Source organism: Giraffa tippelskirchi, chromosome 14 (assembly GCF_054371585.1).
Source record: "Giraffa tippelskirchi isolate mGirTip1 chromosome 14, T2T-mGirTip1v1.2.pri, whole genome shotgun sequence".
Taxonomy (NCBI): Eukaryota; Metazoa; Chordata; class Mammalia; order Artiodactyla; family Giraffidae; genus Giraffa; species Giraffa tippelskirchi.
This window is the reverse complement of record NC_137288.1, coordinates 38,397,598-38,424,757: the sequence shown is the minus strand read 5'-3', so window position 1 is coordinate 38,424,757 and position 27,160 is coordinate 38,397,598. Positions and strand designations below refer to the sequence as shown.

Here is a 27,160-nt window from a genome sequence, read left to right as displayed (position 1 = left end):
ACATAAATCAGCCATGGGTTTATATGTGTTCCCCATCCTGAACCCCCCTCCCACCTCCCTCCCCATCCCATCCCTCTGGGTCATCCCATTGCCCCTGTCTCTGCTTTTTAATATGCTGTCTAGGTTGGTCACAGCTTTTCTTTCAAAGAACAAGCGTCTTTCAATTTCATGGCTGCAATCGCCACTCACAGTGATTTTGAAGCCCAAGAAAATAAAGTCTGTCACTGTTTCCATTGTTTCCCCATCTATTTACCATGAAGTGATGGGACTGGATACATGATCTTAGTTTTTTTGAATGTTGAGTTTTAAGCCCACTTCTTCACTCTCCTCTTTCACTTTCATCAAGAAGCTCTTTAGTTCTTCTTCACTTTCTACCATAAGGTGGTGTCATCTGCGTATCTGAGGTTATTGATATTTCTCCCAGCAATCTTGACTCCAGCTTGTGCTTCATCCAGCCCGGCATTTCGCATGATGTACTCTGCATAAAAGTTAAACTAGCAGAGTGACCCTATATAGGTTTGACATACTCCTTTCCCAATTTGGAGCCATTCTGTTGTTCCATGTCCAGTTCTAGCTGTTGCTTCCTGACCTGCATACAGGTTTCTCAAGAGGCAGGTCAGGTGGTCTGGTATTCCCATCTCTTGAAGAATTTTCCACAGTTTGTTGTGATCCACACAGACAAAGGCTTTAGCGTAGTCAATGAAGCAGAAGTTGACGCTTTTCTGGAACTCTTGCTTTTTTGATGATCCAATGGATGTTGGCAGTTTGATCTCTGGTTCCTCTGCATTTTCTAAATCCAGCTTGAACATCTGAAGTTATGGTTCATGTATTGCTGAAGCCTGGCTTGGAGAATTTAAAGCATTACTTTGCTAGCGTGGAAGATGAGTGCAATTGTGCAGTAGTTTGAACATTCTTTGGCATTGCCCTTCTTTGGGATTGGAATGAAAAGTGACCTTTTCCAGTCCTGTGGCCACTGCTGAGTTTTCCAAATTTGCTAGCATACTGAGTGAAGCACTTTCACAGCATCATCTTTTAGGACTCGAAATAGCTTAACTGGAATTCTATCACCTCCACTAGCTCTGTTCCTAGTGATGCTTCCTAAGGTCTCTTGACTTCGCATTCCAGGATGTCTGGATCTAGGTGAGTCATCACATCATCATGGTTATCTGAGTCATGAAGATCTTTTTTGTATAGTTTTTCTGTGTATTATTGCCACCTCTTCTTAATATCTTCTGTTTCTGTTAGGTTCATACCATTTCTGTCCTTTATTGTACTCATCCGTGCATGAAATGTTCCCTTGGTATCTTTAATTTTCTTGAAGAGATCTCTAGTCTTTCCTATTCTATTGTTTTTCTCTATTTCTTTGCACTGATCACTTAGGAAGGCTTTATTATCTCTCCTTGCTATTCTTTGGAACTCTGCATTCAAATGCGTATATCTTTCCTTTTCTCCTTTGCCTTTTGCTTCTCTTCTTTTCTCAGCTATTTGTAAGGCCTCCTCAGACAATCATTTTGCCTTTTTGCATTTCTTTTTCTTGGGAATGGTTTTGATCACTGCCTCCTTTACAATGTCACAATCCTCTGTCCACAGTTCTTCCGGCACTCTATCAGATCTAATCCCTTGAATTTATTTGTCACTTTCACCGTATAATATCCAGGCAAGAGTTTCTATTTTTATTATTCTTATTTATGATAAAGACCAAGAACATTTTAAGAGACATGAAAAGTGGGAACTTACTACACAGAATCCAACTTCCTATATTATAACCACTTCCCTTTACTTATGAGGGAAATTATATAAAGGTACATTGGCAACAAAACTTTCATTCTACAGCTAAAGAAAATTAGAGCGAAATTACCTATGCCTTAGCAATATTTCTCAAAATCATTTACAAAGCATAAAACAAAAAAAGGATTATGACAGAAGCAAATGAGATAACACAATGCAGTCATCACCAGAGCGCTCCCTCAAGAGTGCAAAATTACTAATTTTTAGTCCTGAGTCCTTCACTAACTTGAGAAAACAGAAATCAGTTTATTTTTTACAGCTTTTCCTCACCAGTGAGATGGAGAGGATAAAAACAAAAGGCAGTTGAATTATAATGTTACTACCGGTACATCATTGGTTTGAACAAATGACTTTCAAGATTTTAAAAAATTGTTTTTATCAAATGTGGATCTAATACTTAATGGCTTATAATAAAAATAAGTTCTATATCTAGCCCCAGTTCATCTTCCAAAGGCAATACATTTACACACCTTTAGAAGTTTATTCTAGTACTCACCTTTATATTTCAAGGTAATGAAAGTTCTGATATTCCCTTGCCTCATTCACTTTTTAGACACTATTGATTTCTTATCATGGTCACTGAGGATTTATACCTCCACACTCACTGCCCCTCCATCCACTCTCCCAACAGAGTTATGCCACAATTTTTTGTTAAATCAATGGTGTTTGCATTACTACAACTATGTAAATATTTGTGTTGAATAAATTACGATTCTGTTTTCTTTCTCAAACTGGGATTAATAACTGTCTTCAGTTTTCTGAGTTTAATATATAACTGTTATTATTTTGTACAAAAGCCCCAATGGGCATGCCATGTTTATTAATAACTGATGCAATCATTCAAATGCATCAAATCATCTATCACTTCCTCCTCCAGCCGCCAAGCTCAGCTCTAGCTCCCACTGCCCTCACATCTTGCTCCAGTCTGGACTGGTCTGAGCAGCTGTGGCCATCAACCTGGGTCTCCTCCTGCACCCTCTACATCAGCTGTGTCCTTCACTTGGCTCTGTCAACTTGTTGAGGAACATCCTTCAGCAGCTTCCTATGTCAGGATCCATGGGGGGAAATTAAATATATACATATATATATTTACATAGCATATATATGTATATGTACACAGGCTTCCCAGGTAGCTCTAGAAGTAAAGAACCCACGTGCCAATGCAGGAGACATAAAAGACTAAAACACAGGGGTTTGATCCCCTGGAAGGGGCAGGACAACCCACTCCAGTCTTCTTGCCTGGAGAATCCCATGGACAGAGGAGCCTGGAGGGCTGCAGTCCCTAGAGTCGCAAAGAGTCGGACATGACTGAAGTGATTTAGCATGCACACATGCACATATATATGTGTGTGTGTGTGTGTGTATATAAATACATATATATAGAGAGAGGGCTTCACAGGTGGCTCAGGGGTAAGGAATCCACCTGCCAATGCAGGAGATGCAGGTTCCATCCCTGGGTTAGGAAGATATCCTGGAGAAGGAAATGCAACCCACTCCAGTATCCTTGCCTGGGAAATCCCACGGACAGAGAAGCCATGGGCAGGCTACAGTCCACTGGGTTGTAAAGAGTCAGACAGGACTAGGTGACTGAGTACACGTGTGTGTGTGTGTGTGTGTATTTAGCTAATGAATGAAGACTGAGTACACGTGTGTGTGTGTGTGTGTATTTAGCTAATGAATGAATGAAAATGCCATCAGTCTACTTGCACACCTGATTGATATACTGACTGGGTAAAAAAATTCTAGGTAAAAATTACTTTCCCCTAGAATTTTAAAGGCATGTAGCTCCACAATCATCTAGGTGTCAGCACTGATGAGAAGGTTCATATGATTCTGACACATAATCACTAGCAATTGTTCCTACAGAATGTTTTGTTATCTTCTCTTTTTAATTTGTATTCAAAAATTTCCAAGTAATATGCTTTATAGATCTGTATTTTATTCATGTATTTATTCATCTGTACATGTGGACCCCTTTAATCTGAAGCCTCATGTCTTTGCTTCTCAGAAATATTATGCTATTTCTTTGGTTGTTTTACCCCTCCCATTTTTTTTTTTTTGCTATATTTTTCCAGAACTCTGATTAGGAAGTATATTTGTCATCAACTGATGTGTAACAAATCACAGCAAAACCAGTGGTTAATCACACCATAGCATTTACGATGCTCAAAGCACTGTGATAGGAAATTCTGATAAAGATCCCTGATCACTGTTCTGTGATGTCTGGGCTTCAGTTGGCAGATCCACTTCCAAAATAGCTAAGTCACATGGCCAGCAAGATAACACTGGCAAGTCAATTTTCTCCATGGGGTTGCCTGAGTGTCTTCATGACATGGCAGTTGGCTTCTTCAAGAGCAAGAGATCCAACAGACCAAAGCAGAAGCAGCAATGTCCTTTATGACTCAGCTTCAAAAATCACACACTGTCACTTCTCAGTGTGGTTCCCATATTCACTGGGGCAGGAGACCATACAAAGAGGCAGGGATACTTGGGGACCATCTTGGAGATGGTTACCCCTGTGACGTACTAGTACTTTCTGATTAACTCTTAACTTCTCCTGCTTTAATTCTAGTTTAAGAGTTACCTTAAGTTTGTCTACTGAAAGCTTTCTTTCACTTATCACATTTTCTTTTCTAACTTTCTCTGATTTTTTTTTTTTTTTAACGAAGTCCTGTTTTCATTTCACGGGTTCATTATCTTTCCTTTACTCTCTGTGGATAGTGATTAGGAATTTGTATTACTATTAATTTCTTTTTTTCAGAAATGTTCTCTGTTCCTTCCACTGTGTCTATTTTCTATAATCCTTTTTGTTAGATTGGCTTTGTCTCCTCTTGTGGGAGCTCTTGGCTATCCATCGTGGTTGAGAGTAAGGCACTAAAATGCTGAGGGGAACCTCCACATAGGTACATGAGATTGTGGCACAGCGCTCTCACACACACACACACACACACACACACACACACACACAGCACACACACAGCACGCGCACACACACACACACAGCACACACACAGCACGCGCGCGTGCACACACACACACACACACACAGGCATATGCTCGAGCAAATCCCTAAGCCAAACTGAAACAGAAACAGGAGCCCCATTTCTCCTCGCCAGTATTCTGTGTGCCCACAGCTCAGAAAACGGCAACACCCTTGTTCAAGGCAAAAATGTTGCATCCTGGTTGACCATTCTCCATCGCTCACAATGTACATCCAATTCAACAGCAAAAGAAGGAAGAGACAGAAATGTGTGTACTATCCATCATATAAAACTGAGGGTTCTGAGCTGCTCGTCAACGGATTGGCTCTTCTAGGCACCAGTCCAGCAGGAAAATAACTCTTTACACTTCCTATGTGGTAAAGATGTTACTAGCTCAAAGCCCCACACTACCAAATATACAAGCCTGAATAAATATTGATCAAGGCTGATATTCAGACTTAAGAGGTTTAGAAAATAAGGATCTTAGCTGCTTTTATTTTTTCATCACATACACAAAGTAATTCAATTGTGTCGGACTCCCAGATGATAAGCCTTTGAAGACATAGAGGTAGGTATAGGTATCTCATCATCCACATTATGAAGACTGATTCAAAACAGGAAACTAGCAGTTGGTAAAACGGACATAGAAGTTTGGCTACCGTGTATGTGTGCTCAGTTGTGTCAAACTCTTTGTGACCCTATGGACTGTAGCCACCAGGCTGCCCTGTTCATGGGATTTTCCAGGCAAGACTACTAGAGTAGGTTGCCATTTCTTTCTCTAGGGGATTTTTCTGACCCAAGGACTGAACCTGTGTCTCCTACGTGTTCTGCATTGGCAGGCGGATTCTTTACCATCATGCCACCTGGCAAGTCCCATGGCTACCATGAAAGTGGCTAAAATTTTTAACTTACTATCAGGTTAAAAAAGTTAATTTTCATAATATAGGCAGTTGCATTAAAAAGCATATATGCACTATATATTAATACATCATTATATGAACAGGAAACAGACCATAAAAGGGTGATTTACATACCGACCAAGTTTAAGTTATATTAAATACCAAGTATTTCCAAGGTGGGAAATGGAGGCAAAAAAGCTAAGAGTGAAAAAATAAAAAAAGATGGAGAATCAGCCATAAAGGAGCTGGGAAAACACATTAAATGGAACAATCTTAAGAAGAGAATTTGAATATTTTCTAATATTTCAAAAACAAAAAGCAGAAGCATCTAATATAAACTAGGTCACTTTCTGTCTACTAATAAATAAGGAAATATGCTTTTAGTCAGATTTAGTAAAAAGAAGGAACAATCAGGATAAAACGAGGTCAACAATGTTAAAACCAAAACTATCCAAATTACAATGTATTCAAAACATGAACAAAATGCACCATTTTAGAAACAGTATACAGAAATCAGTAATAAAATTCAGCAAGGACTCTAGTGTTTGGGAAGTGAGGTGGGGGAAAGACCAAGGAAGAAATCCACGATGACAACTTAAGTACAAAACTAGGTGATGACAGAAGGAGAAAAACACAGAGGTATAGAGAATATTTCCAAAAGGTTTAGGTAAGACTGAAAGAAACTGTATACATTGAATCCCAAGACAAAAATATTTACAGAGAAAAAACCGAGCTGATAGTCTCAAGAATACTTACATGCACATTTCACTTGAATAGGTAAGACATTAGATTATTAAAAATGATAGGAGCATATCAACTGATAAATGGGTTAAGCAAATGTGGTTCACGCAATTAACAGGCTCAACCCAAAACGAAACTGTGCCCAAATATAAAACCAAGGTACTAAACATCTCTAACCACACAATATCTAAGAGTTTATTAAGTTCTAGTATACCTAGTTACCATTTTGAAAACTATTCTCACCTGTTCAATGACATAAAAGGCAAATTCCAGCCGCTGTTTTTGGAGCATTGGGATCAGATGCAAGAAAAAAATTGGAAGATGTTCATGGCGATTGCGGAAAGGAATGAGGACTGCCACCTTTAAAACAAAACAGTCACATATGTAAATAAATACAGCAGCAAGTCCTAGAGGTAAAAGATAAAAACTGACTCTCTTACTTATGAATTTTCTCACCAGAGATCCAACAGTGAACAAAAACAGACATGGCCCCTGCTTTTGCGCCATTTATGCTCCTGTGAACCTGTGGTGGTATAAACGGGCTGTTCTAAAGATAGTGGTCTTTTCCCCACGAAAACCACAGAAGTCACGGGAAGATGTGAAAGGAGCGATATGACCACCTTTGGTGACAGCAAACACTACTGGAGAAAACCAAAAACGGACTCAGGGAGCTGGTTAGAAACTAAATGCCAAGTCAAGACAAGAGGTAATGGCAGCTTGAGAAGGTCAAGAAGGGTAGCAGCACGTGGATTTTTGAAACATTTAAGAGGCAAAGCACCAGGATTTGTTCGTGGATTGGATATATAAAGAGTGAACGAGACGGATGTGTCAAGACTCATTCTAGGTTTTCAATTAAATCATAAATAATAACTTTCTGGATTTCAAACTGAATTTAGAAGAGATTCCACTTGAACATCTAGTATCTAATATGGCTTATCTGGCCTAGCGATATTTTTGAGAAATATAACGACATAGCATGGAATATAAATGAAGTTTGATAATTATATTAACGTTTTTCATTTAATAAAAAGGCACAACTAACAAGATATTATAAATCAACTAGATTTCAATAAAAAGATGCTAAACAAATAATAAATTTCAAAATCATGAGATTTTCAAAGAGCATAAGAGTCAAAATATGTCTAATAACAATGCTTATGTGTTATTCTGTATTCTGGGTTTTTAAATAAAGCCTAATAAACTGGTTAAACAGAAAATCTGGGATTTATTAAAATTTCAACTATACCAAATACACTTTACTAACGAATGAACAAACGCAAAAAATTGACAGTGCATAGATTTAGGATCTAATCCTACTTGTAGAATCAGCACATGACATTAGAGTCGATAGAAAATAGTAATGTTTACCTATGTATTTTACATTACCAGGATCAGACATGAGAGAAAATTTCAGATTATTAAAAGTTTTATTTTAAAAGAGAACAAAAGATGGTTTCAGAAAATTGAAGATGTCTGAACTAAAAACTCTGTCACTAATTTTCCCTTAATGATGACAAAGAGTGAAAAAAGAAAGGGACCTACGTCTGCTGGAGGCTGACATTTTCACATCCACACTGTACCAGGCTTGGTACGTGGCAGGAACTAAACAGGTTCTGGCGTCCCTGCCAGCCCCACTTTGGGCTCCTTTCTCCTTTGGTTTGCTCCATAAGGAATCTCTTGGCTTATCAGCCTAAGGACCACGAGGCTGCCAGAGCAACTCGGAACCCAGAGCTGGGGGTCCCTTCCGTTTTACACACAACAGTCACTGCTGGTGCTGGGCGCTCCCTACTGACTGAGGACTTGCTGATGGGCCTCAGGATCAACTGCTAACATATTTACAGAATTTCCAAATCTACACAACTCAACAGAGCAGTTCAGGAGCCCCTAGGTTTACTCTCAGGACAGGAAACTGTTATGAAAAGTAAAAGGAAAAAAAGGAGGTGGATGGTTGAGTACCAACCTCTACCACTGACCTCATCTGATATATATCAGTGTGGTAACTTCTTTGGGCTTTCCTGGTGGCTCAGATGGTAAAGAATCTGCCTGCAATGCAGGAGACCCGATTTCTAGAAAATTAGGCTTGAGCTTGCTCTTCTTGGTTTTGAATCTGGCCACAAATTGGCAGCCTATGATATAAATGGGCTATAAAAGCAGTTAAGGTGAATTACAGATATGGCTACAGTCCATGGGGTCGCAAAGAGTCGGACACAACTGAGAAACTGAACTGAACAGATATTTAAGGAAGTCACTCAGTTGTGTCTGACTCTTTGCGACCCCACGGACTATAGCCTGCCGGGCTCCTCTGTCCAGGAGGAGGAATTCTCCAGGTAAGAATACTGGAGTGGGTTGCCATTCCCTTCTCCAGAGGACCTTTCAAACCCAGGGATTGAAGCCGGGTCTCCTGTGGTGCAGGCAGATTCTTCACCATCTGAGATACAGGAAATCCTATATTTAGGGAAAGAAGCTATTAAAAAAGTGTAGAGTCAAATTAAAGACAGCTCGTATTAATTAAGTACAATTAGGCTGAGTAATCAATTGAACATAAGACTAGACAAAGGTAGTCATGGCCCCTAATAGAGTAATTTCTCCAACAGAACATTTAAAATACTGAGTTTTTTTTTCCTTTCTTAATCTGATGTGGAAACTGAGAGTTTATAAGAGAAAAAAATGCCCCAAATCATGGCAAGTTCAAAGCTAAACTGACATTTTTATAAAGAGGCAGATATTAAAGATTTTGAATATGCCTGAAGTTTTTATTAAAACAAAGCTAAACAGCATCTAAAGATTCATTTGGTATGTCCCTTCCTGTGGCATGGAATGACTCTCAATAGTTTACACCTTACTTTCTAGAAAAAGAAGCTCTCGGTATGCAGCAATAATTTATTTCGAGGTTTGACAGCCTTTGTTTCAGGAGATTCTTCCTTACATGTGCCCTAATTTGCTGCTGGAGCCATTTTCCTGTTGATGTATCTCCATTGGAGATGGAGAACATCTGATCATTATCTTCAGAACAACAAGTCATCTTCATGAATCTCTCCACACCTCTTTAAAACCACTAAAGTTACTGAATTTATGCACCTATTTTTCTTCCCTGCTCATTTTCTCCTACACTCACCATGAAGAGATTAGCAAGAAAAATGTTGACTACATACATTGTCCCCACCAAGATTTTGTTCTACTTCCAGACTTTAAGCACACCTCCCACTACAGGGTCCCTAAATGACTTGGCTTCCGATTTGCCTACCTTAGGGGAGTAACTAAGACAGACCAGAGCAGAAGCCGACAAGCCTTCGCTCGGAATGTCTGAGGAAGGGGCTCAACAATCTTCATTTTTACCAAACACCCCAGGGAGCACTGGAACAGGTGGTTAAGACCCATCCTTGAGGAACCTCACACTAGAAACACAATTCTAGGCCTCTGACCAGATAAGCCCAACAAGCAGCTGCCTGGTTCTTTAAAGCCTTCAGCGTTTTAGACCAGAGTGGTTCAGGCCTCCACCTGGACCCTGAACAGACAGAACACAGGTAATGTCACAGGTAAACACTTTAATGATCTGAAAAGCATTACCTTCCTCCTCTTTCAATCTCCCTTTTAGAAACAACCTTGCCTCTATAAGGCATCTGTCCTGTCCTAAACCTTCAATGAGGACCTGTGGTGTTCAGATTACCTAGGAATTGCTGAAATCACTAGTTGTAGCAGATCTCAGTTCCAATTAACTGGCCATCAACAAACTTTTTTTTTTTTTAAAGACAACTTAGTTGTTTTCTTTAAAAGAAAAAAAAAAGATCCTCAAATATTAAGAATCAAGTTAGCAGCAGATGTTTCACAAAAATCTAGTTGCATCTTCTCTCTCACCTCAGTTCCAAGATTAAAATGGGACATTATTAGAATGTAAACAGGGGGTGGGGTCAGGGGGAAGGTTATTTGATTAAACATGGCAAGTACAAGTCACCTCTGAACTATCTCCAAATTTCCTCCCATACCTTGAGCCGCATGGCTCAGAAGCTGAGACTAGACGTAACTCCAATAAGAGCAACAGTACCATATGGTTCTTGAATAAAAATAAGCTAATTTTTAGAACCCTGAACTAGCTGGCTCCTGAAACTACACTTTCAATAGTGACCTACCCATCCACTGGAGTTTAGAGTCTACTAAAATCTGTAAGTAGGAGCTACCTATGTGTAATACATACCTCTCTCCCGGAAAATGAGAAGGAAACAAACCCTAAAACACTTTAAAATGCAACATCTGATATAGACCATTAGCGAAAGGACAAAATACTCAATTTTTCTGACCCCAAGTCATCCTCTGATACCACACAGTGCACACCTGAGGGGTATGTATCACGTGTATTAACACATCTGAGGACCAACCTCCATGCTTTCCCACAGCCTCTGTGATTGAGGACACTTTTTCCATCAGCATTCAACACACATATACTCAACACACATATACTCATCACCCAAATAAGAAAAATAATTTATTTTGCCCAGGACATTTTAAAAAGTGGTTATTATGTAAACTGGGCCATATTTTATATACAAACATGATAAAATCAATCATGAAATTAATTTATTATCTGAATCTGATCTGCAAAATAGCATAAGGCAACTGTGAAACAGAATGTATTGCCAACATTTGTACTGGAATCCATTTCAGCAGTTTTACAACTTTTTTGAAGAAAAAAAATTATTTAATAATTTGTAACAAGGCATTTATCTGTCTCATAAACTCAACTCAGCAAAGCTGGATTTATTGCTCACGTTATACCAGAGACTGGTGTCTACATTATGGACGCCAACATGAGTACTACAGACCCCAACACCCCCAAACACAAAGGACTCACGGCCAGTGAAGTCAGACAGCTTTCATCAAGAGCGTAACAGCATACAATTCTCCTTCCCAGGAGTGATTATCATTTTTTGGTACCAAAGGAGAAATATTTTAACAAAATACTAATATTTAAAAGGAGAACTGAAAAATGTTCCCAGATTAAGGCTACATCACAGCCCTTCAGGATATAACATCCAATTTAATCATACATCTGATTTAATCATATGCAGTTTTCACCTGAATTGCGTAAGTGCTACTTCCTATTCAAACATAACAACATTACATGGGCATGCACTTATTAACCAGTTTCACAGTGTCGAGAGCAACTCGGACTTAAACCATGGTTTTCATTCTTTTTTTTTTTTAAGCAGCAGGGGCAGGTTGACTCCCTTACAGTTTTTTCAGACAAAACATTAAAAGTAGGATTGTGACATATCAAAAAGATGAAAAGCTTACACTCTGCTTTCTGAAATAGAGGCGAAAAGGGCCCAAAGTTGTTTTTTGTGTCCTGCAGTGACCGCCAAGCAGCCTCTTTAGAATCCTGGGACTCAGGAACCCCAATGCTAGACCCAACTGGAAACCATGGCTCCAGGCCTCTGTGGGGATCACCTGCAGGTGTCAGTAACCAGCAGGGGCAGCAGTGGGAGGCAAAGAAATCATTGCCTCTCTTCCAAACAGAACAGAAGAAACATTTGTTTCCCAAGCCAGTCTCAAGTGAGGAACCGATCAGCAGGATCTCTGAGAGGATGAACACAGGAGCCTGGTATTTGTATAAGCACAGATGTAGTTCATCTTCACGGGTCACACAACTAACCCAAATTTGAACTGTGAATACTTAAACATTAAACACAAAATTGTCTTAATTTATCAAGACAAAGGGATTTCACTATATATTCTGAATTGAAAATACTTTTCTCGAATACATAGTAACAGTCACATGATTTGTGAAAAAATGGACCTCACCTTCCACCTGGGTTTACAGTCTTTAGGCCTCCAGTGACCTCCTGGCTCAATATCTAAATCCTTGGAGAAGAGCTGATGAATTTCATCAAAACTGACTTCACTTACATTGACACTGAGGAATCCCCCTAGAAGGTCAAAAATGAGAAGAACCGCTTTAATATGAAGTCAGACAAACAACAATCAGTAACGTGCTGGCATAACGTATTTGCTGGCATAGTAGCATTTAGTCCTGTTTTCACCATATAATTGTTAATACCACCTTTCAGTGTTACTTTGGATGATAAATTATATGGTTACCCTACCATCCTTGGGAAATCAGCCAAAGAAAACCAAAACACTTAAGCTTTTTACTTTTGAGTAATATGATGAATATTATAGTATTCTTTAGTAAATGTTTGCAGTCATGACAGTATAGCTTATCATTTCAATTTAATCAACTATTTAAAAGCCATTTTTAATTTCAACATAATCAACATAGAAGACACGAATGCCCAGTATATAAGAGTTATTTAAGCAGTTAGTTTGGGAGTTGAATCCTAGCTTCTGTGTCTTAGGGAAATTACCTAACTTCTCTGTGCCTCAGTTTCCTTATTTGTAAAAAGAGATCTGCCTCCCACTGTGGTCATATCCATTAGATGCTGGGCACAAAGGTACACAGGCAGGAAATCTAGCTGTCACTATTGTCATCCAGTTTACTGATATTTCTTCAGAGAGAATCTGCAAGCACAATTCAACAAATTTATTTTGAGCACCTACTATGCATCACCTTGACATGCAAAGTGAAAACTATAAACTTCTAAGATGTTCCTGGTCTACTAGGCTCTCTCTCTTCAAATTAGCAAATAAATGATATTCCTGGAACTGTTCTTGCTAACAGTTTTTCTAACAAATTTTCTAACATACTATGGAAACAGGAATGACTCTTGCATGGCAAACCATTTCCATTAACTCAATCAAAACCAACCAAGAACTAAGGATGTATACATGTATCTATTCTTCCCCAAACTTCCCTCCCATCCAAGCTGCCACATGATACTGAACAGAGTTCCCTGTGCTATAAGGTAGATCCTTGTTGGTTATCCATTTTAAATACAGCAGTGTGTACATGTCTATCCCAGACCCCCTAGCTGTCCTTTCCCTCCACCCTTCCCCTGGCAACCATGCGTGAATGGCTGAGTCCCTTTGCTGTTCACCTGAAATTATCACAACACTGTTGATCAGCTATACCCCAATACAAAATAAAAAGTTACAGAAAATAACTTAAAAAAACAAACAAACAAGAACTAAGGACTAACGACTAAGTTCTTTCACCTCCTTGTCTCATAAAATGCAAACCAACAAATATTAAGGCTTCTTATTTCAAGCTGTCTGAGCTCAGTGACCATGATTCCACACATGCAGTCCGCCAGCCCTCTGTATCCATGAGGTTGGCTGAAATCTGTGAATGCAGAGCCTACATATGGAGGGCCGACAGTAAGGGAAGGACTTGAGCATCCTCACATTTTAGCCCTTGATCCAATGGCTCTCAGATACCGAGGGACAACTGAAAAACACTCAGTCGCTCTTCGAGAGAGCCCCTTTCCTTTCCTGCTGCTACTTTCTATTCTATAAGATTTTATAGCCGCCCATTTCCCATCCCCCTCCTCAACCTAACTAGGCAGGAACATAGTCGCTACCATCAAGCACTTAGGCATTACTTGTTCCATTTGTTGTGTGCATTCTTAGTCATGTCTGACTCTATGCAACCCTGTGGACTATAGTCCACCAGGCTCCTCTGTCCATGGGATTTTCCAGGCAAGATAATGGAGAGGGTTGCTGTTTCCTACTCCAGGGGATCTTCCCCACCCAGGGATTGAACCGGCATCTCTTGAATCTCTTGCATTGGCAGGCATACTAGAGAGAAGTATCTCAAAATGCAAATGGCTTTGCTACATAGAGTAAGCTGGGAAAAAATCTGAAATCTTCTCGTGTCTGTTCCTCTAACGTGTGTCATCTTTTATAACGAACTACCCACCCTTTACTGTGACAAGAAATGCAAAGTAGCTAATCTTAGAAAGGTCATATTTACCTAATCTATGAACTTGCAGATAAAGGACAGATCAAACGTAAGATCCATCATGTGAGCATAGACTATCATGACTCAGCTGACAGAAAACAGAATCTGTAACTGTAATCAGATAAAATTCACACAAGTAAATCTGACGCATTTCTTGGTATGCATGATTCCCCAAATGATAGTAATTAGACTAAATAACAAGCAGTTCATATAAGGAACTGAAGTTGGTATTCTTTATGCACTGTTAAACCAATTTTTTTGCCTTTTGCCCAGCTTTATAGCTTCAACAGCTGCAATCATCATTATTGTCAGCAGTTTGCTCCAGCATCATTTGTAGTTTAATTTTCATTTTGAACACACATGTGCCAGCAAATTAAGAGGTGGGCCTTATATCTTTCTCCTCAATGGGGGCGGGGGCTCCAGTGCCCATCACTTAACAATCTCTGATGCCCGATGCACCTGAAGTTCACCTTCCTCCCCCCAGCAGCCCCCCCATTCACATTCCTCAGAGACCCTCAGCATCTTTTCTATGTGCTTATTGCTCTGAACTCTTAATATCTTATTGGCTGAAGGCCTAACATGACCCAGTGGCATGAGGTTGTCATGACAGGACTAATAGCAACCTCATTACTGGGGGGGTGGGTATGAAGGGGTGGGGGACAGGCTCCAGGATAGACACCACCACCAGGAACAGCAAGAGTGTGATCAGAAAGAGAGAGGAGGGAAAATAAACACTGATTAGTGGAGGATGCGGTGGGGTGGGTTGATGAGAAAAACCAACTTCTGTTCCTCTGAAAACACAACCATTTCTTTCTGAGTTGCTGCCTATGCGTTTCACAGTGTGATAACCCTGCTCACACCCAGAGTCTGGACATTTAGATAAGAACTTGAGTGCAGGATGCCCATCACTGAAGCGCCTACTCTGCTTTTTCTGGGGAAGCTTCTCAAATAAACAGAGTTAAGCCTCCACCCCAACCACCTTGTAAGTGATAGGTGCCTGTTGTCCTGCTCTCCATCTGCTGGCTGGTGACCTGGGATGGACAGCAGCCCTCTCCACCAGCTCCCTGGGCCCTGGCCCCCTCTGGAATCTGTGAGTACATCTTGAGACTCTACTTCCTTCTTGTGGTGTACTGAAACTGCACCTTCCATCAAAATGACCCCCGTGTTCCACTTCCCCCAAGTAGGAGCTCAGATGCTAAGGGAGCCACCTGACAACCAGTATGGGTGGCGGGTGCCCCCTTATTCAGCAGGTCATCATCTGCAGGTTCTTAATACACCAGCTCTAGCTGCTCAATACACCTTAAAAGGAGGATGGGATGGTGGGTACGGTTGGGGCCCCATACTCCTAGATGTCTAGGAGCTGCAAACGGCTCTCTAACTTCCTCCTCCAGGTTGTTCAGTCTCTCAGGGAAGGAACCACCGCTGGCTCTGGAAGTTGGCTCCAGAGCTCTGAGTTGCCATGTGTCGCTGATGCCAGGCTTGGCAGAGAAGCTCCGCCCCCCACCCCCAAACTGCTGGTGCTGTGCCAGGTCATATTCCCCCGCAGAGTCTGGCCAGCAGCCCCCAGGCTAACGCACCTCTGCTTCCCTTTATTCTCTGAATGAGACCCCACCTGACGTCGGGTGTGGAAGTGATCGGCTACAACCACCTGTGAAAGTTGGGGTGCTGGATGGTAGGGCTCTGCCTCTCTCTCTCTCTGGGCAGGGGCGGAGGCACGGGCTCTGAGGCTCTAGGAGCCAAGGAGAGCTCCCTGGAGCCCTAGAGTCAGAGGGGGAGGCCAGCTACAGGGCCCCCTGTGTTGGGTCAGGACTGGATGCTGAGCTTGGAGAGCCGCTCTAACCCTTGAGGCGGGCAGCTCTACCAGGACCTGCATGGCACCCAGGAGGCAAGTGCATCATACGTTGTTGAAAGTGGGGCCCCAAGCACTGGGTACCAGCTCCTCCCAAGCCCCCAGAGGAGGTGAAAAAACTACTAGAGGGACTTCCCTGGCGGTTGAGTGGCTAAGACTCCACACTCCCAATGTAGAGGATCTGGGTTCAATCCCTGGTCAGGGAACTAGATCCCACATGCCGCCTGGCACAGTCAAATAAATGAATATTGAAAAAAAAAAAATTACTGGAAGCTTCTAAGATCCTCATGGTCTGGGCATTACTGGTGGCACATGCACATACCAAGTTGTGAAGGCTACGTTCTCAGTGCCTGGAGCTTTCCCAAATGTGTCTGTTAATGCTGCACTGGTGGAGGTGGGTTCCAACCCCTTGGTGGTCAACTGAGACCCCTGGAATGGGAGGTGGCACCACAGGAGTTGGGGAAGAGGTGACCTTTGCCCCAGGCATTCCTTGTTACTATGCAGCAAATACCAAAACGTCCAGCGATGGCCAGTGTGAGTGAGGAACGGGGACACCTAGCTATAACATGATAGAAATGCAAGAGCTTTTTTTTTTTTTTAGGAAAATTCATTCAAAGGGAGAGGGAGAAGAGCACCGACTGGCTCTTAGAAGTCTTTGGAACTGGTTCCGGGCTCTGATTACAGAGAAAGAGATCCTTCCAAGCCTGTAGAGACAGAAGTAAGAAGCTCAGCCTCCCTCATGAGATGAGGGACAGGCTCCGTACTGGAGCTCCGGAGATCAGGGTCCCTGGTGACTTAACCTCGGGACAGCTGAACACAAGTTAGATGCCTTTGTCCAGGTGCTCTTCAGGAGACAGTGGTCCCATCCCGGAGGATGCTGCTGTCACATTTTGCAGTGCTCCCCCTCAGAAGCTCAGAACCCGGGATCCCACACCTGATCTCTGAGAGTGACAGCCACCAAGACCCCTGCCCTAGGGATCCTGCAGATCCCTGAACCTGTCCCTTCCTCTGGGGGACAATCACCTGTTCTCTAATTATCCAGTGGGATGTTCTCATTGACACTGGAGGCCAAATTGCATTGCCTCCCTGGAACTGCTCCAAATAGAAGTGAAGGGCACCCTGTAAGTTACGAGAAATAACAAGTAGGACAACAGATGTCACTACTGAAACCATCTTTCTTAACAACCTCCTGGTGGTAGCCATCTAACCCGACCCTTTCCTGGCACAGGTATGGATGCCCTGACCACATACATGGAGGACGAGGACCCAGACCTGGTCCCAAGGAGCATAATCCCCGTCATCGTGGGTCTCACAGTGCAGCCATCTAGGGAGGACCCCTGACTTCTCCTCCTTCCCTCCACTCCCCTGCACCTGTTTTCACACCAGGCCCCTTCAGTCTCCCTGGGAACACCCGCATCACTGAACAGAACCCCCCAATTCTTCTTCTGCCCCCTCACGTCAAAGCCTGAGACATTCATGCCATTACACTGGGAGCAGGTCTGCTGCCTCCCTCGGTGGGACTGAGGTGACTCAAGGTGTCACCGCCCTGGGCACAAAACAACACATCATTACAGCAACCCCCGACCTGTGAGCCGCCCTGGCCGAGCACACCGCACACAAAGCCCAGCCTTCAGGCAGCAGCAGCGGCAGTGAGATTCTTCAGCACAAACAGCGTGGATAACCGTTCAGCTCTGGATTACTCACTGGCCCGGGAAGAAGGTGTGTGTGCGCTGGAAGGGGCACCCCCTCTGTGTATATATCAATAATTCCACACAAACTTCAGACAAACATTCAAAAGATGGCCCAACAGGTATTAGTATTCCACAGTCTCACCAGACTTTTTAAATCAAATACCTACCTTAACCTTATCCAAGGGCTTTATATTTTTGGCTGGACCCCAAATAATGGAGTGGGTGGCTACAGAAAGGATTGCAAATTGGCATTTGTCTATTGATACTGCCAATGGCATTTCTGCTTTGCTCAAATGTTTCATGTGCTGGGTGACCAACACCCTGCCAATGGCCTTTAACATCTCCACCATCCACACAGTGTCTGTGATCTGCCCTGAAGATTAATAATGCTGAGGCATCACAGGATCAATTGTGATGAGAAAAACAACCTTTGTTTTCCTAAGCTGCTGCCTCGGCATTTCACAGTGTGCTAACCCTGCTCACATCCTGAGTCTGGACGTTCAGATAAGAGGTTGAGTTTGGGATTCCTGCCAAAAAGCTCCCACTTTGCTTTTCCAGAGGCCCCTTTAATAACAATCACTTAGAACTAAGGCCAAGAAAACTCAGTGACCTCTGCCCCAACCACCTTATAAGCAACAGATCCCTGGTACCTGCTCTCTACCTTGGGACGGCAGACCACCCTTCCACCAGCTCTCTGTGCCCCTGACAGTTTCTCATCCATGAGTAATAAGCCTTGTGACTCTTCTTCCCGTGTGAGGTGTACTGAAACGGCACCTTGAATCAAAACAATCCTGTGGGTGCCACTTCCCCAGAGCAGAAGCTCAGATGCTGAGGGAGCTCCCTGCCAACCACATGTCAGGGGCTTGTGCCCCTTTATTCAAACAGGTCATAATCTGCCTATTGTTAACTTCATACACCAGCCCCAGCTACTCAACACGTGGTACCAGAAAGAAGACTCATTCCTGTGCACAGAGAGTGAAGGAAAAGGGACACATTATAGAGAGTGGCCTGGAAGAGGCACAGCGCAGGTGAGCGAGTAGCAGCACGGTTTCCAAACTACCCTCGGTGGGAAGAACCTCACAGGTGAGCCTGTGGTCGGGACCCCAAGTCCTTCCTCCCACGGTACCCACCAAGGCTACTCTCATCTCCTTCCATACTGGGTGTCCCCTCCAGGTTTCACTCCAGAAAGTGTTCCACCCTCCAACACTATCGGCAGGAAGGTAAGCTGGTGTAATCACTACAGAGAACAGTGAAAGTGTTAGTCCCTCAGTCGTGTCCAACTCTTTGAGACCCGATGGACGGTAGTCCACCAGGCTCCTCTGTCCATGGGCTTTCCCAGGCAAGAAATGGGTAGCCATTTCTTCCTCCAGGGGATCTTCCCAACCCAGGGATCGAACCCATGGTTCCTACACTGGCTGAGAAGTTTCCCACATACTGTACCTCAATGTCTTTTCTAGAATATCACCCTCACTCTTCATCTTAAATGAAACACTATTTTTCTTCTCAAACTGTGCTCACTGCTTACTCTCTGAGATCCACAGTACTGGAGTAAGGCAAATAAGAAGGTACTCTGCAGATGTATACCTACATTTCATAAAAAATCATTACTTTCTTTTTCATAAGTTTATCTCCTTTGAAGTTTCTGACTTTTAGCCAAACTACCTTCCAAAATGCAGCCACGTTCACTGACATTCACGTCCTTCCCTGGACATCCTCCTGGTAACACCCAACTCTGAACTCACACCCTGAGCCCCACTGTCACCTGGAATGACTGGCAGCGTCAGAGCTGACAGCCAGCCAGTCCTGGCTTGAAGTTCTCTCTGCTGTCTCCCCATTTTTTCTGTCTCCTCAGTCTCCTAAAAAAAGCAGTTGCTAATTTGGATGGAGTGGCTAAGGATCACCAGGCCTGCCTGTGGAGAATGAAGGTCTCGGGCTCATTCTCAGAGCTCCTGTGTCAGTAAGTGGGTCACGTTTGTGGGCATCCAGCTTTACCCCAAGACATTTCAGGGCTTGCACAACTGCCCACTGTTGAGTCCTGCCTCCCAGAGGAAGAAGCTAGAACCACTCTCCCAAGCTCTCAGCAGAGAGAGGGAGTCAGTCAGGAGGTGCACCTGATGGTGACGCTGAGCAGACGTGACAGTGACGGCAGAGGCATCTGGTGTCAGGGCCCCAGGCCCGTGCAGGGGCAACAGGAGCTGTGACCACAGCCAAGTGGCAGCAGGAGATGCTTCCCACGGCGCTCTGGGGCGTGCTCTGGCTGCTCAGCCTCTGAACCAAACTCCGCGGCCACCCAGGCTTTCCGGAGCTGCCTGGTACCTCTTTATGGATTCCCTTTCCTCTTAAACCAAATCAAGTCACATCCCGTGGTTGGCAACCCAGAAATCTTTCTTTACGGTTCTGGGCTTTGGCTTAGAGCAGGGGTCCCCAACCTCTAGGATCTGATGCCTGATGAGCTGAGGTGGAGCTGATGTAATAATGGAAATAAGTGCACAATAAATGTAATGTGCTTGAATCATCCTGAAACCATCCCCCCACCATTCCATGGAAAAACTGTCTTCCACAAAACCAGCCCCTGGTGCCAAAAAGGTTGGGGACTGCTGGCTTAGAGGCCTGCATTTTTAACCCACCTCCTCACTGCTTCTGGCACACACTGATCATCTCTGGACCACACTTGGAGCAACACAGCTCCATGAGTTTCACCCAATGACTGCACACCTGTGGAGAAATGGGCTGAATGTTTATGTCCCCCTGCTCCCAAATTCATACGGTAAAATCCTAACCCCTAACGTGATGGTATTAGGAGGCGGGGCCTTTGGGGAGTGGTTACATCATGAGTATGAGGCCCTCATGAATGGGATCAGTGCCCTTATAGAAGAGACCCCAGAGAGACCCCTCACCCCTTCCACCACATGATGACAAGCAAGAAGACAGCCATCGATGAATCAGCAATCAGGCTCTCACCAGATAGCGAACCTGCTGACATCTTGAACTCAGATGTCTAACCACCAAAACTGTGAGAAATAAATATCTGCTGTTTAAGCCATCCAGTCTATGGTATTTTGGCTTTAGCAGCCCAAACAGACTAAGACACACCCAGACACTCACAGACACTGTTATTTTCCCTCCCTCCTGACCTGCCACACCTGATCAACAATTTTCCATGCTCAAATTCTTCACCCTAGAAAATCAAGTAAGCGCACAGATTAAACTCATCATTGAGGTGACAGTACCCAACTGATTGCCTTAAACAGAAAAAGCTTCCAATAGAAACAAGAGTCACATTATCTGTAGCTTCTGACCACCCCTGTGGGGGCTCTCTTGGCTAACAGGTAAGTCAACACCTTTTACCATATGATTTATTGACTCAACTTTGCATTCCTTACAACTACTTTTTAAGTATTTACTTCTCATGGTTCAAGCCGCCTGGTCTTTCGTGGCCGCCCCCTCATATGCATGTGGTCTCAACTCTACTGGGAACATAGAAGCAACAGGGCTAAGCCCCCTCAACTTTCTCCCAATCGTCTCCAAATGCGTCTCACTCCTGCTCGGGGGAGGCGGTGTCCCTACCACCTCCCAGGGCTAGTTCTTCCACCGGAGCACATTCTGTCTCCGGTCACTTTCTCCAGGATCCGGGCTCCCTGGACACCTCCCTTCTCTTCCCTTCACTCTGCATCTCAGTCTGTCACAGTGTCCTCCCCGGCGGCACTTAAAACTCACTTAAGTCCATCTCTCCCTAAATCGCTCTTCCCTTAACACCACCTCATCTACAGACTCCTTCCCCCCAAGTCTCCTTCCCTTTCCCACAAAACTTCTTTGTTTTGTTTGCTTTGCTCTTTTTGGCCATGACCTGAGGCATGTAAGGATCTTAGTTCCCTGGCCAGGCGTTGAGCTTGCACCTCCCTGCATGGAAGCCCGAGTCCCAACTACTGGGCCGCCAGGGGGTCCTGAACTTCTCTGTTTTAAACCAGCTAGTTTTTACACACTTCTGGGTCAGGATACCTGGCTTCTCACGTCACCACCCCTCTGAAATCATGCTGGCTGTGCTCCCGTAAGTGTAAGATGTGCCCAGACACTCCCTCTACTGCTCTGAGATAGGGGACAAGGCAGAGCCCTCTCCTTGTCCTTCGGGACACATCCCCTGACTCCCCGCCCCCCATCCCTGGCTTCTTTCCCTTCTTCGCTGACTCTCAGGTGCTAATGTTCTCCAAGGGCCCACTCATATGCAGCCTTCTTCCAGGCTCACTTGCTACCACCTCCAGCCCAGATCTCTCTGAAAAAATTCAGACCCCAAACGAACTCTCCTGAGCTTTCAACAGAACAAGCCCAACACTGAACTCATTCACTTCCCTGTTCTCCAAGTGTGAGGTTTATCCTGCAATCCGCATTTCAGTGAACCGCCACCGAGCCAAAACCTGGAAATCAACCCTGATCCTTCAGTTGGTCACCACATCGGACCAAAAGCCCATCTCTTCTCTTCAGCACCACTGCCCAGCACGTACCCTAGCTGCTCCTCCAGGCTGTGCAGGGAGCTCCGTGTGGCTCTCCCAGACCCTGGCACTTCCCCACTCTTATTCATTCTCAATTGCTCATCAGAAGCATCTTTCTGAAGTCCCATCCCTAGTCCCGCCATGTATCAACCAAAAGCAGGTAAAGGTTACATTTCCCAAAGTAGTGTTTTCAGCTTTGTTTTACCCTTTTCTGTCCCTGCACTCTTGGAAAACCAGGCACCCTTAGAGATGCAGACCTGGCTGGAAGTCAACCCTCTGCACACATGCCCAGCGCTCTGCTCCCCCAACACCCATCTCACGGATGCCCAGTGATTCATGGGACCCAGGCAGCCCTCGGACTGGTGAGTCCTTTACACAGTGGCTCAGATGGTAAAGAATCTGCCTGCAATGCAGAAGACCCTGGGTTGGGAAGATCCCCTGGAGAAGGGAATGGCTACCCACTCCTGTATTCTTGCCTGGAGAATTCTATGGACAGAGGAGCCTGGCGGGCTACAGTCCATGGAATCACAAAGAGTCAGATACGACTGAGTGACTGACACTACTACTACTATTTCACCTTGCTGTGCAGCCTCACCTCCCACACGTCCCACTACACACCCACCCCAGGCATAGCCGACCACTCCCCACTCTCAGGATACAGAGCCTCCTGTGCCTGCAAACTGCCCCCTCAGCTATCTACTAAGCCACCCTGCGAGACCCACTTTCAGCGTGCCCCCTCTCTCTGAAGTCTCTTTCCTTACAGAAGGAACCGCTGTCTCCCTTTTGTCACAACCCCTCCTCTGGGTGTGTCGCCTGCCTGGCTGGCAGGCACGTACTCAGCTGTGTTTCTCCCCACCAGCCCCCCTGAACAATAGAGGCCCTGCTGCAGGCGGCTCACGATTCTGCAATGGCTCCCATAGCTTTTGTCTACGATCAACACAGGCAGGACGGTTTGTTACCGTAAGCGTTACTCGAGCTTGTCTGAAGTTTATTTGCTAATCTTTTCCCTCTCTGCTGATTTTTCATTTGAACTATTTAAACTCATCTCAAAAAGTGCCTGTGGCTTTTGCTGCTGTCTTAAGGCTAGCAACCATAGAAACTATCAACATTAAACCACAAAGGCAACTATCCCAAAGACACAATGGACGAAACGCATTAAGGGGTCCCTACAGAGGCCCTCTCTCTGAACAGGAATTGAATGACAGGAAATCTACAGGTAGTCTGTCTTCATTTCAATGCAGAGTGCACAGCTGACATTTTCCATCACTGACCTCGCACAGAAAAATCAGAACATCCACACTAACCATTATTTTACAGCTCCAGATAAAGTGAATATTATTAGTACGGAGTGCTTGCTCAGGCACTCAGTCGTGTCTGACTCTTTGTGACCCGTGGACTATAGCCTGCCAGGCTCCCCTCTTTCCATGGAATTCTCCAGGCAAGAACACTGGAGTGTGTTGCCATTTCCCTCTCCAGGTTAGTACGGAGAGTCTCCTGCAAATTCAATAAAGCTGAAAGTGGATTTGCCCTCTGGAGAATCTATAAACCCTAACAATAAAGAAGTGTTCACTCATATTGTATAAATAACATCTAAAATAGATCTTATAATGTAATTGACTGAATATGAAATAAACGCTGAAACCCATGCAGTCAACTGTACGTGAATTCCAACTGGAGAAGTTCACTCTTATCTTTATGGTAATCAAGTGCCAGTAAAAATCAAAAACGTTACAGCCAGATAATCAAACACCAATTTTAAGCTCTAACCTTATTTTCAGTGATTACAGGGAAATTCAGTATCATTCCTACCTGAATGGTTTTCATCTAAGTAGATCATCTTTTTACACAGCCTCTCCTTAACTATTATTTGGGGAGGTATGGGATTCAATCACTTTGTGTGACATTATGACAAGATTTTTATAATTAGGTATTTTATTATGCTTTTCTCTGTCATTGATGGGAAAAAAATTCTGGTAATTAAAAAAAAATTTAAGGATGCACAGCTTAGTAAAAATAAATGCCTTCATTCTACACACTTCTCCTAGGTTTCTTACTCCCCTGACCACTGTAAAATCTGTCTCCATCATTCAAAGAAATGAAGAACAGGAGAGGGAATAGCAAATTAACAACAACCAAGCTTCAGGCACTGTGCTTCTCTTTATCCTCACGAAGCTGACATATGGTTCCAGATTTTACAAACAGGCAATCTGAGGCTCGACTGTGCAGCGGTCACAGGGCTAGTGAGGGGGTCTCCGGGATGGCTCACGCCAGCCCTCTTGGCAGAAGCCTCAATGTGGTGGCTGTGCCTGTGGCCCCCTCCTCAGGAGTTTCTGTCTGTGACCATCTTTTCTATTAACCGTCCCATCACGCTGGCCACAGCTAACTGGACAGGGGATTGGAGCTGGACCCAAAGCCGGCAGAGCCCTGCAGAGTCCTTCCAGGAAAAGGTGGCTGGACAAATTGATGTGATCCTCTTTTGCAAAAGAACGCAAGACTGATGGAAGCAGAGGGAACGAGCAGGAACACCAAGACATTCCGTGAAAGGCAGGGAGGGGCAGCCGTGACGCCATCTTTCAAGCCCGTGACAGGAGCGTTCACGGTTACGGGGCTGGGGGACAGGGTGGGGAGAGGACGGGGGACAGGATGGCCTGGCTGGCAGACGCTCTGAAACAAGACTTCAATTAGCACCCACAAAACACTAATTAAGAAAGTGGCAGCTAAACCAAGAACAGAAAGACTTCCTAAAACTCTCAACCCTTGAATATGCAAATTATGAAAATGAAATTATTGTAATCAATATTTCAACAGAGCATCACCCAGTAGTTTCAGCACTGCACAGACAGAAACATTCATTTTTAGAAGGCCTAAGCTGCAACGACAAAGTTGACAAATATACAGGCACAAAAACCACAGCTTCAGTCCCTATTATGGGACAGCAAAGGAGATTACAATACTAGAATCAACTGAGATTTAAAAAAAATAAACAATACTGAGGTCCCAGGCTTCCCTGATGGCTCAGTTGTAAAGGATCCACTTGCCAGTGCAGGAGACACAAGTTCAATCCCTGGTCCAGGAAGATTCTGCATGTCGAGAGGCAACTAAGCCCATGTGCCACAACTGCTGAGCCTGTGCTCTCGAGCCCAGGAGCCGCAACTACTGAGTCCACACGCGGCAACTACTGAAGCCCGTGCACCCCAGAGCCTATGCTCTGCAGTAAGAGAAGCCACCGCAATGAGAAGCCCAAGCTCTGCAGCTAGAGTAGCCCCCGCTCACCGCAACTAGAGAAAAGCCCTCACAGTGACAAAAACCTGGCACAGCCAAAAATAAATTAATTAATTAAAAAAAAAACAAAACTGAGGCCCCACATCCAATTAATAAAAATCAGAAACTTAGGGGTGGGCCCAAGAATTATAAAAGCTCCCCAGGCTACAGCGTAGCCAAGATCGATTCTAGATCAGTGGGTCTGTGGCCCAAGGATCACCAACATCAACGTGACCTGGGAGCTTGTTAGAAATGAAACTTGTCAGACCCCACTCCACATCTACTGACCAAAACTCTGAGGCTTGGGCACAGAAATGTGCACTTTACAAGACTGTCCAGAGATTCTGATGCACCCTAAAGCGTGAGAACCATGGCCTTAGACAATAATAAAAGGTGAATCTTGTCAGGATACATTTAACAGGAGGCTTCCTGTGTGCTGTTTTCAGTCTTGCATGAATTCTATGTTCCTTAACAGCACCTGAATACAGGTGCCAGAGAGCTGGCAAGCCGTTGGGGATAACAGAAATTCGGGGATAACAGAAATTCATGTATCTCATTCGTATGGAAATTCCATATGGTGAACAGCAGCCATTTACAAGTCTCCTCCTTTCTGATATGTAAAGTTACTTTTACAACCCCTTCTCTAGAGAATAATTCTAGCCTCCGGCTTTCTAGATGACTTGTTAGATTTTTGATCCCTATCTCTGCTAAAAAGGGCTATCTGGTAAGAGAGTATATATATGCCCACAATATGTTGAATAAATGCCTTTGTTCCACCAGAGCACTGGTCCCTGTGTCTTTCCTCATTTTCTCTTTCGCTCTCTCTCTCTCTCCCCCTCCCTCCCTCTCTCTCCTCTGTCCCCTTCATGCGGCTCAGCCTCTTTTCTTCCTTCTTTCACTTTCTTATCAGTCGGCTCTGTACCACCAAGTTCTGGTCCATTAAAGGACCACAACAGAATCTTACTTTTAATTATAGTCATATAATATCTATCAAAAAATATACTGAAAAATCCTACAAATATGACAGGCTAACTTCCTCAATAAAGAAAAGTTATATAAAGACATAAAAAACACACTTACTTAGGACATTAAAAATAAGCAATTCAAAATAATGTTTATTTAAATTTTAACTATATAAAGATCAAGATACTAACTTATATTTATGAAGTATGCTTAAAATCAGGGGAGGGTGCAGACACAAACAATGAAAAATTGCAAATAACAGCTACGTGGCTTCTGAGTGATTATAGAGCTTTTTTTTAATGATAATGTATTATCTTCATAATTTTGAAAAAAGACATATTTAAAATACAGTATCTTGACCTTACCTCATATTATACACAAAAATATAGAACAAAATTATTAGAAGTAAATAAGAGAGTATTTGTACAGCTTTTGGATAATAAGGAAAGCTTTCTTGAGACCAAAAAAAAGTGAAAACCTTTATGTGATCAATATGCTTAGAAACATAATTTTAATAATTGACTCCATAAACAAAATGAAAAGACAAGCCAATTACAACACAAATAGCAGACAATAGGACACTGCTAGAATATATATAAAGAACTCCCACTGATCCATACAAAAATCTAACTAACCAATAAGGAACCA

At 43.5% G+C, this 27,160-nt stretch overlaps 1 protein-coding gene and 1 long non-coding RNA gene across 12 annotated transcripts in view; one reads left to right on the top strand and one right to left on the bottom strand.

Annotated features, from left to right (window-relative positions):
- Positions 1–27,160, bottom strand: part of B4GALT6 (beta-1,4-galactosyltransferase 6) — a 117,481-nt gene that overhangs the window by 49,532 nt on the left and 40,789 nt on the right. For 7 of the 11 annotated variants that reach the window (XR_014074824.1, XR_014074823.1, XR_014074822.1 and 4 more), the window contains 2 exons: positions 12,206–12,330; positions 6,653–6,769 (listed from right to left, as the gene is read on the bottom strand). Coding sequence is in view for 8 of the 11 variants with exons in the window: in XM_081562646.1 (XP_081418772.1) it covers positions 6,653–6,769; positions 12,206–12,330 (242 nt within the window). In the remaining 3 variants the exon portion in view is untranslated. Of the gene's footprint in view, positions 1–6,652; positions 6,770–12,205; positions 12,331–17,968; positions 18,154–18,451; positions 18,652–27,160 lie in introns of those variants that run through there. The other 4 variants (XM_081562650.1, XM_081562653.1, XM_081562651.1 and 1 more) reach the window with 4 other exon arrangements.
- On the top strand, positions 17,578–20,844 carry LOC145534641 (uncharacterized). The gene is made up of 3 exons (XR_014074825.1): positions 17,578–17,829; positions 18,722–18,829; positions 19,654–20,844. It is a non-coding gene; the product is annotated as an uncharacterized LOC145534641 (long non-coding RNA).